Source organism: Pseudorca crassidens, chromosome 14 (assembly GCF_039906515.1).
Source record: "Pseudorca crassidens isolate mPseCra1 chromosome 14, mPseCra1.hap1, whole genome shotgun sequence".
In the NCBI taxonomy this organism is placed as follows: Eukaryota; Metazoa; Chordata; class Mammalia; order Artiodactyla; family Delphinidae; genus Pseudorca; species Pseudorca crassidens.
The window spans coordinates 72,590,686-72,605,267 of record NC_090309.1 but is presented as its reverse complement, the minus strand read 5'-3'; the positions used below and the strand labels follow the sequence as shown (position 1 = coordinate 72,605,267).

The following is a 14,582-nucleotide window of genomic DNA, read 5'->3' as shown; positions in this document are numbered from 1 at the left end:
GGGCCTCTCACTGTTATGGCCTTTCCCGTTGCGGAGCACAGGCTCCGGACGCGCAGGCTCAGCGGCCATGGCTCATGGGCCTAGCCGCTCTATGGCACGTGGGATCTTCCCGGACCGGGGCACGAACCTGTGTCCCTGCATTGGCAGGCGGACTCTCAACCACTGCGCCACCAGGGAAGCCCGGCAGGCGGATTCTTAATCACTGTGCCACCAGGGAAGCCCCATTGCCTCTAATTTTCTAAAACATGCTTCTATATTTCTTTCTTCTCTCCTCTCTCTTTTTTTTAAAGCACTGGGCATCTATACTGCAGCTCCAAATGGGAGTAATTCTACTTGCCAAATTATGATTAGCAGCAAATGGAGAAGAGTGCAAAGGAGTCTATCATATCCTTTATAATATGCTTCTTTGGCTGAAATTAAGCAGATGTTCACTTCAGTTAAGGACTCTAGGCCAGGAAGCTCCCTACCTTGGCACTGCTGTTAATTTGGAACATCAGAACCAGCCTTAGGTCAGCTATAAAACCCTAGAGATTGGCATGGCATCAGGATTCGAGGAAATGCCTACAGGTGCTCTCCAAGTGGAGGGTCACAGATCCAATCTCATGCCAAGTGAGGATGCTGTGTGAGGTCTAAAAGAAAGAGAGTGGGAGGCATGGCCCAGAGTCCTAGAGATGAGCCAAAAGAGAGGGCATCATGCAAGCAGCTGATGTTTTCTTAGGATGCTTTCTTTTGTCTGGAAAAGTGGGAGGTAGATGGTTGGCATGAATAAACCCTGGGGAAGGAGTTGGTTAGAAAACCCAGACAAGGAATCGAGGGCCAGAGGATTTCAAAGTCACAAAAGGAAACATCAGTCAAATGAGCCCAGTTGGATTTCTGCAGACCCTTCTTGGTTCACAGCCTTTCCCCAATATAGCGATTGGTATCAGTGATGAAAGTATCAAAGAACTGTGGATTGGAAATTTATAGATGAGAAAACTGAGGTCTGTAAAGGTTATATACATGGTGAGATAGAAGAGAAATGAGGATTTGTCAACAAGGTGCCGTGAGTCAGAACAATCTATTCACACGTAACCCAATAAGGCAGACTGAAGATATAACTCCCTCCTTCGTTGAGGTGAAACCAATGGGGGTGGGGGTGAGGAGGTTGGACAAGACAAAATCAATTTTTCAGAGCTGTCTACACTATGCCATACTGAAAATTTCCTTTCCAAGGTTGCTGATAACTTCCTTATTGTCAAATCCTTGTCTTATTGCCTTATTAACTTTCTCCTTGAAACTTTCTGGTTTTTCATGAGAACCCACAGTCCTACCCTCCTACCTCCTCTTTCTTCATTTTGTCCACTATGCGTTTTCCCTACGGCCCATGTTTATGGTTTCAACACTAATTTTATGTTGAAGACTTCCAAATCTCCATTGCTAGCCCTGTTTCCCCTCTAACTTTCCAGCTGCCTATCCCTAAATATCTAAAGACCAGACACAAACCTTGACTGCCTGCCTATGCTATGTAACTCGGTATGTTCAAAATCAGATTAAAGTCCCCTTTCTATAACCCACATCATCTCCCCAGTTTCGTTTTTTCAGTCAATTTCCCAGGTTCCTGGGCTCAAAACCTAGAAGTCATCTGCTTTTCTGCTGATGCTTTGCTGAGACCCAGACTGTAGTATTCTGGGGGGACATACTGTGTCCTAGGAATTCATATTCCTCTAGTGGAAGGTGGCTATCTCCAGCTTGGTGTGTGGAGACTTTTTCCCAGAGACCCTGGTGTATATTTTTCATATGTTGTATGCATTCTGGTCAGAACAGGAAAAGACATATAGGACAGGGGGAAATAAACAAGCAGGTAAGGCAGTCTCTCAGCTCGTGACTGATGAGAGTGATGAAGAACATTGAGGGTGCTGCAAAGACCCAAAAGCTATTTCCTCTATATTGTCAGACTATACACTCCCTCTTGGTGTTCAAGGAGTTTTGGGGGAGTGAAATGCAAGTTCCTATTTTTCAATATTGCTATGATATTTCCTCTTTTGGAGAAAACAAACAAACCCCCCCAACAAGCCACCAGGTCTCTACAGGGAGTACACGGGCCAAGACTGATAAATGAGCATACTTTGTAGACTTCCATGAGGCCATCTATGGGCAGCCGGAGTCCACGTATACAGACTAGGACTGGGCCAGGCGAGGCTAAAGGTTTGGGGGCATAGTCACAGAGTACAGCACATTGATCTTTGTTTACCAAAATCCACTGGTGCAGCTTGCAAACTTGGGAGGGCAGCAGTGGTGCCTAAGCCTCCAGATATCACTGCCCTGGCCTCTGTTTCTGTATACAGGGCATCAGGCCACCCATGAAATAAGGATCATACTATTGGAGGGTGGGATTTGTGCAGGATTTCTCTTTTGATCCTCCAAAAGGCCAAGCTCACCCACTGCTCACTTCAACATATGTAGTAAGACATTGCTGAAGACATAAATAGCAATCCTTTGCTTTTCAGGAAGCAGTAGACTCAGGCTTCTATTTCAGAGTATGGTGGGACCAAGGAATCCAGAAATTTTTAGGGCGGCATGTGAATCGCTTCCCAATGGGATTGTGTCCAAAGGTTAAGTGAACCAAAAGGGAACCTGACCCAGGAACACATCAAGGGGTTTACCAGTAATCTCTTTAATGGACAAAGAGGAGGTTTTTATTTGTTGTTGTGTAGGTTGTTTTTTTTGTTTGTTTGCTTTGTTTTTTAAGTACTTTCTCTCAAACTTACTAAGTTAACATTCATTAGGTTCGTCATGGAGGCCTCATGGGTCAACCTGGCTAACTAAATGTTGAGCGCCCTTCCTCTGAGGCATATTAGGTGAAGCCGCGGTCAGAGATGGGGGTTTCTGACAGCCAGCCCACACCATGCTTTCTTTGGTTGAGTTGTGCTGGGGTGTTTGTCCAGTTCTGGAAATCAGAAAGGGCGTGGGGCAAGATCCACTTGATATCCCAACTGGCTGAAGTAGAAAGAGAGGTCCCAACTGTGGCCATATTCTCTTAGTGGAATCCCAAGGTTCCTCCAATTACATAATTTTCAGAGTACCACCTATATTACCCTCTGGACCACCACCCTACGAACCTGGATCAAGGCCACCCCTGCAGGAGCCCCCTATCCTTATTCATCACTGTCTACAGTTATAGTCTTTAACTCTGATGTTGATCTGTATATAAAAAGTAATGATCTTTTTTTTTTTTTTTGACCGGCCGTGCGGCATGTGGGATATTAGTTCTCCGACCAGGGATCAAACCCGTGCCCTCTGCAGTGAGAGCCCAGAGTCTTAACCACTGGACCGCCAGGGAAGTTCCAAAAAGTGATGATCTTCCAATAGGAGGAACCAGAGGAATGTTTAAAGAAATACATCCCTCATGAATAAACTGAAACCTTGCCTTGGATAGCTCATTTTAGTTTGTGTCAGCAATCCAACAGTGAAATTTTATGGTATGTTGAGTCTGTGGGAAAAATGGAACCCTAAGGTGTCCCTAGAATAAATTTGTACATTGGAATCCCTCCAGACTAGGACTGGGATATTGTTTGACCTTAAGGGAGCAGCCCACAGCTCAACAGTAAACGCCACTGCCAGCAGGGTCCTCACCAGTCTGTTGTGACTTTAGTGTACCCCTCTGTATACATTTCTGGTTGTGGGCATTGGGTTCTTACTGAGAAATGCTCAAAATATTTTCAAATGATACAAATAACTATAGATATCCTGCATTTTGTAGATTATCTGTGCTAAAAAAAAAGAGGGTGATTTTACTCTACATATCTTTTCTTTAGACAGGAATAATAATAGAGTTAATAATACTACTAATATATTAGCTTGGTCTTCCTATTCTTTTGGTAACACTGCAATATGTTCTTCTGATTCTTTTTATAAGGGACATTTCTAACCATCGTTCAGTCTCTTGAGCAAAATTATTGCCTTAGGTACTCGAACCAGTTATGTCCCTTACAATGAATAAACTTATGAATTCACACTGTTTTTAAGTTAAAACCTTATAAATCTGGTTAACAGCAGTTTTCATTCAGCCGCTATTTATTGAGTATCTGCCATGTGGCAGGCACTGGGCTAGCAGCAAGGGGATGCAGTAGTAAAAAAGGCAGACACGGTCTTTTAATTACAGTCTGACGATTATCATGGGCCTGATTAACCCTGACTCAACCGATACAATCTAATTCCTGAGCCTGTTAAACTGTAGGGTATGTCATGGGTCGAACAGTCACTCAGTGAAGTCTTATCTGAAACAGCCAGGCAGTTCTGCCCTTAATTATAAACCTTGGAGCTGAGAAAAGAGAAGGGAAAGGAGGGAGGGGGGGAGAAAGGGAAGACAGAAGAATTATCAGCTGAGGTACTAATGTCACTAAAGCACTGGAAAAGTGGCTGAGGTTGAAGGTAGAACCAGAGCCCCGCAAGTCACAGTTAAAGTCACAGTTATTACCCATTTCCCTCCAATTTCCCCTATGCCAAAATAATCCCTGAAAGGGAATGAGGAAGGCAAACTGCATAAAAAGTTCTCTATAATGGATTTACAGAGCCAGTCTGGGGAAGATGTCTAGTAAATTCTTCATTTAAAAAGTCTTACAATTATTTTATGACTCGTATAGGGTAATACATTTTGATAGGGAAGAAATTAAACTATACCAGCCAGAACCTGGGAGGAAGAAAGGGTTACGATGTAGCTCTGTGGTAAATACCTTTTGGTGCCTCACTCGGTAATGATATAGATTAAAGCAGACGCTTGAGTTCTAAAGCTCTATAGTCTTTCCAGCTGTACATGTTAAAAATGTTGAACTATGCAAAGCCATTCAGTTCACATTTGAGCCTCACTGCTGAGCCTTAGGTGGGTACAGTTTAAACCTGTGATGTAGACAGAGGAAATTTCTACCTATATCCACAGAGCAGAATGTCTTACCTCACCATAGTGGGGAAACATGAGGGAAAAACAATTTGTACAAATTCATGCTCTGGACGGTCCCCTGGGACAGTGAGAACTAGAACATGAGCTCAGGACCTTGGCCACCGAGAACTCCCAACACACACACACACAAGCCACCGAGAACTCCCAACACACACACACAAGCCACCGAGAACTCCCAACACACACACACAAGTGGCTCATTAGTGGCAGGCTTCAGTGATCTGGGTCTAGCTTCTCATTTTGCCAACCTCAAGGGGAAGATAATCTCACACACAATCAAAGGTCACTGGAATGAACATGTTGTTATTTATTTCCCTGTCTGCTCAAGATCAGCTTTAAATTGACCTGAAATAATATGACAGCAGTGATAATCTCTGGTTCTTGGAGTACACAGTAATCCATAAAAGTTTTAAAAAATGAAGTGTCTCTTGGAAGCCCTTACTGCTGCCATTAACATAAATATCCATAATGTTTGCCCTCCTCTGAAAGGTGTTCTCAGGTTGGGTGTGGGTGTGCCCGATTACATGCTTTGCTCTGAGCTGGCCCATTCAGCAAGGGATCATGAGATGCTAGTCTGGGTGGACTGCTGGAGGAAGTTCCCAGGAAGTGGTTTACCTGTAAAGCACATCTCTGGGGCGCAGAGGGATGAATAAAAGGAGGGGAATGCTGGTGCCAGAAACTACAGGTCAGTTGATACCCTGATCTGCAGGAAGGGTGTGGTCACAGCAAGGGGATGAGGCTGTCAGGGAAAGGAGGGGAGAAGGGAACAGGAAGAACAGATATTTTCTTTCCCTCCCTCCAACACAATCTCACTCATCCTCTTGTTTGTGGCAGGCATTACCAGCACTTGCTTCTCTACTTCTTCTAAGCAAACTGGAGGATTATACTTCCCTGCCTCCACTGAAGTTAAGTGTGGTCGTGTGCCTTGCTTTGGCCAATGAAATGGAGTGGAAGTGATGTGTGTCACTTCCTGGCAGAAGCATTTAATGGCTGGGCTTGACTTTCCATCCTGGTTTTCTCCTGCTTTGCCCATGTGAATGTACCTATTGACACAAAAGTGCCATAAGATCAAAGTAATAAATTATGTGTGAACGAGGAAAAAACAAAACCAAATAAAGCGCAGACAAAAATAAAATTTTGTTACATTAAAGTCATTGAGATGTACAGGTTGTCAGCCTACCCTGACATCATGCTCTGTCTTCTTTCCCTCTTCCTGACAGTCTCCTTTCCTCTTCTCTTGCCTCCTCCCCTCCTTACCCATCTCTTCCTTCCTTTCCTCTCCCTTTTACCCTATGACTCCATTGCTTTCCTACCTGGAAATAATAGTAAATATAATGTTTTATATTCCTATTCTTAATCTGAAACATGGATACATTTGTTTTTTGAAATAAGAAGTGAGTACATTTTTTGAATTACACATTTCACATTTCTTTCTTTAAAGAGAAGCCCTGAGGTAAATTAAAAATCAGCTTTAGTTTGTGTGAAAAATGTACGCTTTGAAAACCTTACTATATGATATAAACATATAGTCTTATCATTGTGGATAAGCCCTCAACTGATTTTCCTGTGTGGGTTAGTGGCTGTCAGGGAAAATAAAAACAAACATAAACTTTCCCTAAACACCTTGCAGCTCAGAAAAACCAGAGCTCCCTCTGGAGTGGGCTTTGAACAGGAAGTCACTTACAGCATGATCAGTCACTTAGTTTTCATTGGTAACTGTGTTAAGAAGGCTACTGGAGCTGGAACGTCCAGAAGACTGTTCAAGACTAAAGGACATCTAAAGTTATCAAAAGAACTACTCATTTTCATGCACAGTCATTCATGACATCGTATTTAACCCTGAGGTCACTCCCACCACCCTGAAAATTGTTTCAAGCAATTAAAGTCAGCCTAATCATGAAGCAGCAGAGAATGTAAGTGCAGGAAAATGTAACTGTAGCCTGGCTAGTCATGCATATTTAAATAAACACAACAGATGTGTACTTTGAAAACAAATTCAACAAGCTCTGGTTTCAAATAAGAACATGCTCTACTAGGTAAACATGACGTGGCCTTTTAGGCCATTTTACAACACCACGGAGAGAACTGCTAAGGGTTTTACACATAACCAGTTCCGCAGAGATGATCTTGGTACAGGGAGGAGAGGAGAAAGTATGTAACAGTTATATGAGGCAAAGGACAACATGCAAAAGAAGCAAGAGCCAGGTGGGGAATTCTGAAGTTCACTTACTGCCTGCTTTTGCTCTTCCTCCTAGAGGTGGTGAAGACGAAAAAAGGCAGAGGGGAAAAAGGAGAGAAATTAATGCCCATCACCACAAAACAACCGGAAAAAAAAGACAGAAAAGGGCAAACCAGGCCAGGCCCATGGGTTCAGAGATCCAAGGGCCTGACCACCGTCAGAGCGTCATCAGTTGGACAGAGCAAATGGCAAGCCTCTGCCCCATCCAGTTCTTTAAATGCTAACTTCTAGAGTTAGAAGGAAAGAACCTTACAAACCCTCTAGTCCAACTTCCCCTTTTATACACGAAAAAGCCCTAGAGAGCCTGACTTGCCCGAGGTTATATCACTATTTAGGGTAAACTGAAAGAAGCAGCTCATCCATGACTCAAAAGCTCCGTGATCACTCTGTTTCACGATTCACCATATCCACATGTGTTAGGTACGTTTCTCTAAGTCAGTGGTTCTCAAAGTGCAGAACATAGAGAGACCAGGAGCAGCAGCATCTGGAAACTTGTCAGAGATGCATGCTTTGCCCCGTCTCCCCCTAGACCAATGGAATCAAAACTCTTGGGGTGGGGGCAGCACTGTTTCAGGAAACTTTCAGTGGATTCTGAATCCTGCTAGTTTGAGAACCACTGCTCTTAAGAACTTCCTAGAAACTGGAAATTCCATCTGACTACAGATTCTCTTATTTAGTCCCCTGTCTTCCACTTTCGGAGCTTTTGGCTGCTGCGTGGTCCTTTTCAAGGATGCACATACATCCCCTTCCCCCTATAAACTGGAACTGTTTCAAGGCCCTAAGAGGCTTTTCAAAAAGAATTCTTGACCTTGGTGTCTCATTAGTTGAACAAAGGTTTGTTTAATGCTCCCTATGCGTGAAGCACTGGAAACATGAAGGTAAGATATGGTCTCTGTCTTTCAGAGCCTTACAGTGACGGTGCTCAGAGCAGGCCCTTGCTAACTCTCAGCTCTCAGAATGCACCTCTAGACACTGAAGAAGGAAGCACGATGAAGATGAGATAAACACTTCCGAGTTCCTCTCTCCTCAGTCTTGTGCTTCTCAGTTACTCTGTCTTTTAATGGGTCTCTTTGTTTCCTTTTTCTGTGCCTCATCATGGGCAACTGTGGTCAGGACGCCTCTGCTCTTTGCCCCAAATACACAGATCTAAAATCTGTTGCAATGGTTCTATTTAAATTGGATCCATCCGTGCAGACTGCCTTTACTAAACATGTGTGTAGGAAGTCTTGGGAATGGATGAGTGCTTCTCAGTCTGCAGATCTGGGTGCAATGGAGAGAATGATTTCAGTAAAGCCAAGGAATTACGAAAGGGAGAGGGAAAGTAAGAATTTGGAGAAAGTCATTTTATTCCCACAAGGGAGAGACATGCACTAGAAATTAAATGGGCACCAAGAACTCTCTTGAGAAGACTCCCAGCTCAGTGCCGGAAGATGTTCTTCATTATCAAAACCAGCTGCTAGATGCTTGGCCAAACCTAATAGCACAGGCACCCAGGCAAAGAGGGCCCTGAGCGTTCGCTGAGTTAGCCTGAAGGAGTGAGCGTCTTTTAGCTTTTGCGTCTGGTATGCATGGCTCCAGGTAGAAGGGGTTAGAGCTTTACAGTTGGGAAGTGATCTCCCTGCCTAGTCAGGCTTCCCTGTGAGGCAGAACACTTTTCTTCCATTCACTAGGCAAGGCAACCAGCCGTAGAAGAGTTATTAAACAATTAAAAATGTGTTTCTATGGCTGGCACTAAATGTTGAAATGGAAATTGGTAGGGGAGAGATGGGGCAATCCTGACAAGCTGAAATTGCATCTGAGGTCAAAAGACCAGTATGTAATTTCTTAGAACTGTTTCTAAAACACCTCCCTATGTTCACTGTTTTCTCCAGGTTTGGTATTGGACACAATATTACCTTGGTTCAATAGAATAGAAAAATTCAGTGCTCGCTTCGGCAGCACACATACTAAAATTGGAATGATACAGAGAAGATTAGCATGGCCCCTGCGCAAGGATGATATGCAAATTCGTGAAGCGTTCCATATTTTTTTTAAAGCAATTATACTCCAATAAAGATGTTTAAAAAAAAAAAAGAAAAATTCAGAAGGCAATGCTTCATGTTTGTACATTTGGTGACTTTGCTGTATATAGTTTATCCATTGATATAAAATCATTATAATTTGCAGTAGACACATGTCAGGTTAGGATGGAGAGAGTGGACAGGTCAGTGTTTTCAGGACTTACAGGCCCCCCATGTGCACTGGGATTGGGAGAGGGTGGACTTTGGCAAAGTGTTACTTAGGATGGTGTTGTATAATCCAAACTCACAAAAGTTAATCAGATATAGCTTTGAAGGCTTTGTCAACACAGTAAACAGGTCAGATATAAGGTCTTAGAACCTTTCTGTTATCAATTAGTCAGTTGGGGTCAGTAAACATTGACTGGTGACAAGGTATAGGAGCCAACTTGATTTAAAGGGGGTAATAATGCCTTAATTATAAAGTGCAAACCTAGGACTGCTCAAGTCACCTAAAAACATGGGAGACCCGTCACATTGGGGATATCTGGCTAGATGGCCAAAGTAATGCCATAGCCACTGTAGTCATCTATATAAAAAAATTTATATTCAAAACCTCATTTGCATATGAGGTTAAAATTTAAAACTACAGAATTCATCTGGTAAATGCGTTTCAAAAGCAATACTGGAAAAATGGAAAATGAGGCAGAAAAATACTGGGAACGTAATTTAGAAACTAAAACACCATCACACAACTATTTTTAGATTAAATAAGTCTGAGGTAGAGGTTATCCATATATACTCATTAATCAGGGGAAAAAATGTAAAGAAAAGATACATTCTGAAACACGGGTACTTGAGTGTCAGTCTACATTATGTCATTAGGAAAAAAACAACAACAATAAGAAGGTCTCTGATACTCCTTGGTGACAGGGATTGAGTCTTAGTCACCATTATACACCACATACCCTAAACATGGCTCTTAATCAATGGATAAAAAGACAACATTCCTGGTTTATGTTTGCAATTCTTCTTCCCTTTCTGAATGACCTCAGCCTGTGAGGTGGGTAAATAATAAGGCTTTTAAGAACTTGATAGGATATCCTACAAAGCAGAGCAGTGGGGTCCTGGTTATTTTACAGAAATTATAACTGTAAGACAACAGCTGGAAATACAAAGAAACTCAGGGCTTGGGAATACAGTTCGAGACATCAGCTCATTCTGCTTAGGCCTTGAATGCAAGTGTCAGAGGTACATGACAAGGTCTTAGGAAGGCACACGGGACCTGAGCCAGGAACTCTAAGGAACACTGAGGGCAATCAGCTGACGGGAAAGCTTACTGTGATACTTAGGGGAAATGCATTCTGACTTCCCTTCAGTTTGCATAAACCTTTTTGCCTTTTACAAAAAGGGTACCTTCCCATCTATGTTTGGGTAATATTTGAGAACATTCTTCTGAAAGGCAGGTGAATCCCCCATGACCTTCTGTCCTGTGGGTGGACCAACCCCACAACGGCAGGGCTTTCAAAGCCCCACACGGCTCCAGATGTTACACTGGCCAAATGTATTTAAGCACCTCTCTGCTCTCCTGGGTGGCTGATCGGGTTGCTCAGCTGGATACTTGACAACTATTGGAAGGATTTGGGCCAGGTTTTACGCATAAGGTTTTCTTTAAACAAGACCCATTTAGACAAAATATTTCTCAGGAGACATCCTGCTAACAGGGTTAATGAAGAAACATGTCCCAAAATACCCCAAATACCCAGGACCAAAGCTAGAAAAAAACTCAGCTCAAGACTAAAAGAAGTGATTGTCTTGAGCAAGCCAAAAGTCAGTTTAAAACACAAACACTCCGTTTACCCAAGTTGCTGAATACCCACTGGTTTTATTTTAAAGGGCTGGTTTAGAATGGAGAAGTTGAAGCAAACTCTTCAAGCTGACATGCTCCTGGGCTACCCCTCCTAGCCTAGGCCCTTGTCACTTCGGGTCTGGAAGATTTCAGTAGCTTCCTGTTATCCTTTAGTTTCTCCTCTTCCCAACCTGCTACGTACATTTTCCTAAACTATCGTTTTCAAAACCTTTAATGACTCCACTTCATCACAGGATTAAATCTACCCCCTCAGCCTGCCTTTTGAGGTACTCCACACTGCGATTTCCATTCTGTATTTCATACCATGAAATACAATGGTTTCACAGTATAGACAGACAGGCCTTAGGAATTTATAGCATAAACAAATATGTCCTTGTATTGCTGCTACAGAGCTGGGTAAGTATTTCTATTCAGTGCCAGTCAAATCATCCAGGTGAGGACATTTAAATGCCAAGTGCGCCTTTGTCTGCTCTAGGGTGTAGGGGCTGTAATATATTTTTCACTAAAAATAGATAGTGAGGCCTGAATTATGCAAGCCCCAATATACCAAACCTAGAGCTATTTTATTGTTCCTAATAGAGTAAAATTATTGATTAGAGTTGGTTGATTACTTTGGTTTGCCTCTGTAATACTTATTAAAATAGGACACGATACTTGTTACGCATTTAGGTAGAATATTTGAAAACCTGTCTTAAAAGAAACTTTACGTAGTTGAGAAATATTCATTTCACATAACTAATATCCGATTTATAAACATTCTTATTAATTCATAAAAGCAACTATTCAAGGACATTAGTTCCAGATACTAATTTTTTGTAATCAGGCTTTACACTAATTTAGGTAGCTTTTATACTGAATTAGGTTAACTTTAGAGAGGTCTACCTGAAAACTGAGTCTAGGCAGCAAGAGTTAACCTTTTAGCCTCATCCTGTCTGACATCACAGGGAGGCAGAAGCTGAAGTGCAGGTGAAGATGGACAAGAAGAGCTGGGAGGTGGGAGGAGACCTGAGCGGCTGCTGCTCTTACCTTCAGCAGCTTCATCAGCCCTTCCAGCTGGACCATCAGTTCCCGCCTGCTCTCCTGCAGCGCTGACATCCTCTGCTCCAGCTCATCTTTCCTCTGCCTGTCGGAGAGGAAAAGCTCATGAGAAATGAAGAGATGGAAGGGCAGTTAGATCACAAAAAGACACTGTAATTTAAAAATATTAAAAATTGTAATGTGCTACTGAACAAATATATAAAAAAAAAAAGAAAATGAAGATAAAATGATCCTCAAAGAAGAGTCGAAGGCCAGATGAAATGGGTTTTGGACCTGATTCTGCTACTTACCAGTGTATGAGATGCTGAGCAAATCATTTAAGTTCTGATACTGGATACATAAAATGGTGCTAATATCTGTTTTGCTCACTTTTCTTTACTGCTGTGAGAATAGTATGTAAAAATGCTTTGGAGGGCTTCCCTGGTGGTGCAGTGGTTAAGAATCCAATGCAGGGCACATGGGTTCGAGCCCTGGTCCGGGAAGGTTCCACATGCCGCGGAGCAACTAAGCCCGTGCGCCACAACTAATGAGCCTGCGCTCTAGAGCCTGCAAGCCACAACTACTGAGCCTGCGTGCTGCAACTACTGAAGCCTGCGCACCTAGAGCCTGTGCTCCGCAACAAGAGAAGTCACCGCAATGAGAAGCCCGCGCACCGCAACGAAGAGTAGCCCCTGCTCGCCGGAACTAGAGAAAGCCCACGTGCAGCCACGAAGACGCAATGCAGCCAAAAATAAATAAACAAATTTATTTTAAAAAAATGCTTTGGAAAGTACATATTGCCGTACAGTGAAAAAGTATTGTTAATATTATTAAAGTGATTTAAAAAATTCTTTAGGAAGCCAAATGCCTCACTTATACATAAAACTAGTCCAAATTAAAATTAATAGTGGAAAAAAATGTATGAAAACTGCTCAGGGAAGACAGGGTTCAGGAGTCAGTGCTTCCAGAACCACACATCAGGTTCCAAAAGTATGACAGACATCAGGACGACTCTGTGTCTAAGAGAATTCTGAGGACAGATTTCTGTTTCCCTGAGGACAGATTTCATGTCAACAAGTCTAGCTCAATCTGTCCAAAACCAAACTTGAGACTTTCATCCCTAAATGGTTCTCTTCTCAATTTCCCTTTCTCTCCTACTTTTTCTTCTAACTGTCATGGCTGAAAAACTCAGTCCTCTTTGACACTTTCCTGTTCATTTCCTATATTCAATCAGTCACCCAATTCAGATGATTCTTGGAAATCACATGTCTATCTTTATATTCCCACAGGTTAAATAAAAGATAGTATTAATTTTTTTTTTTTTTTTTTTTTTTTTTTGCGGTATGCGGGCCTTTCACTGCTGTGGCCTCTCCTGTTGCGGAGCACAGGCTCCGGACACGCAGGTTCAGCGGCCATGGCTCATGGGCCCAGCTGCTCCACGGCACGTGGGATCTTCCCGGACCGAGGCACAAACCCATGTTCCCTGCATCGGCAGGCGGACTCTCAACCACTGTGCCACCAGGGAAGCCCGATAGTATTAATTTTAGTGACACCTATTTCCTTTGTTTTTCAACATGGTTGTTAGAAAATTTTTGGTACACGTACGGCTTACATTATATTTCTATCAGAGAGTGCTGCTCCAGACCCTGCCTACATTCCTATCCTTAGTTCCTTACCTCCCTTTCCCTTCCATGTCTGGACCTCCAGCCATGGTTCACTTTTCCCTAAGCAGACTGCATCATTTTACTCAAGTGAGTATTCCCCTACTCTCTTCCAAATGTTATTCACTCCTTAGTGTCCCTCCCAAACGTCACTCTTTCCAGGAAGCTATTCCTGATTACTTCAGCAGGTATAGGATCCTGCTTATTTAATCACATAGCAGTTGGTGCTTCTCTGTGGCACTTAATATATTTTACCTTGTATTGCTGTCACTCCTACCATGATGCAGAATCCTTGAGGTCAGGGGATGACCTTACTCGTCTTTGCTTATATTTAATGATTAAGAGAATATCACGCATCCAGTGTGGACTCAATTAACATCTAGTGAACTTAATGAAATCATTATTTGAAGCCCTCCAAGGATTTCCAATGACCTATCACTTAAGGCTCTCAGAATCTGGTCTCAATTATCCAACTAATTTTATCTCCCATCATTGGCACTCTAAAGATTAATTCACTGGATGACTGAAAACAAATTCTTAGCTCCAAGGCTCCTTCTCCTGTCTGAAATGTGTCATACTTATTGGGGAATCTTGCTGAATCCCAACTCTGCTTCTAATCTTAAATGTTTTGTCCTACACGCCATTCAAACCACACCTACCTTTCATGGTCCAGCCCAAGTTCCAGCACTTTCAAGCGTCAAATCGCTTCTAGCCTGTGTGTGTGTGTGTGTGTGTGTGTGTGTGTGTGTGTGTGTGTGTGTGTGTGTGTGTGTCTGTGCCTTTCCCTACTCACATTTCTTCTAATATCCATACTATTTATTAACATTGTACAATATTATTTAACTGACTAGCAAATTATTTT

At 42.6% G+C, this 14,582-nt stretch overlaps 1 protein-coding gene and 1 non-coding gene across 15 annotated transcripts in view; one reads left to right on the top strand and one right to left on the bottom strand.

Annotated features, from left to right (window-relative positions):
* The window catches only part of DTNB (dystrobrevin beta), a 255,173-nt gene that overhangs the window by 37,257 nt on the left and 203,334 nt on the right, over positions 1–14,582 (bottom strand). For 12 of the 14 annotated variants that reach the window (XM_067703515.1, XM_067703518.1, XM_067703528.1 and 9 more), the window contains 2 exons: positions 12,069–12,165; positions 7,167–7,187 (listed from right to left, as the gene is read on the bottom strand). In XM_067703515.1, coding sequence (XP_067559616.1) covers positions 7,167–7,187; positions 12,069–12,165 — 118 coding nt within the window. The remainder of the gene's footprint in view (positions 1–7,166; positions 7,188–12,068; positions 12,166–14,582) is intronic. The other 2 variants (XM_067703517.1, XM_067703519.1) reach the window with 1 other exon arrangement.
* On the top strand, positions 9,098–9,204 carry LOC137206254 (U6 spliceosomal RNA). Its single transcript, XR_010934570.1, has one exon. It is a non-coding gene; the product is annotated as a U6 spliceosomal RNA (small nuclear RNA).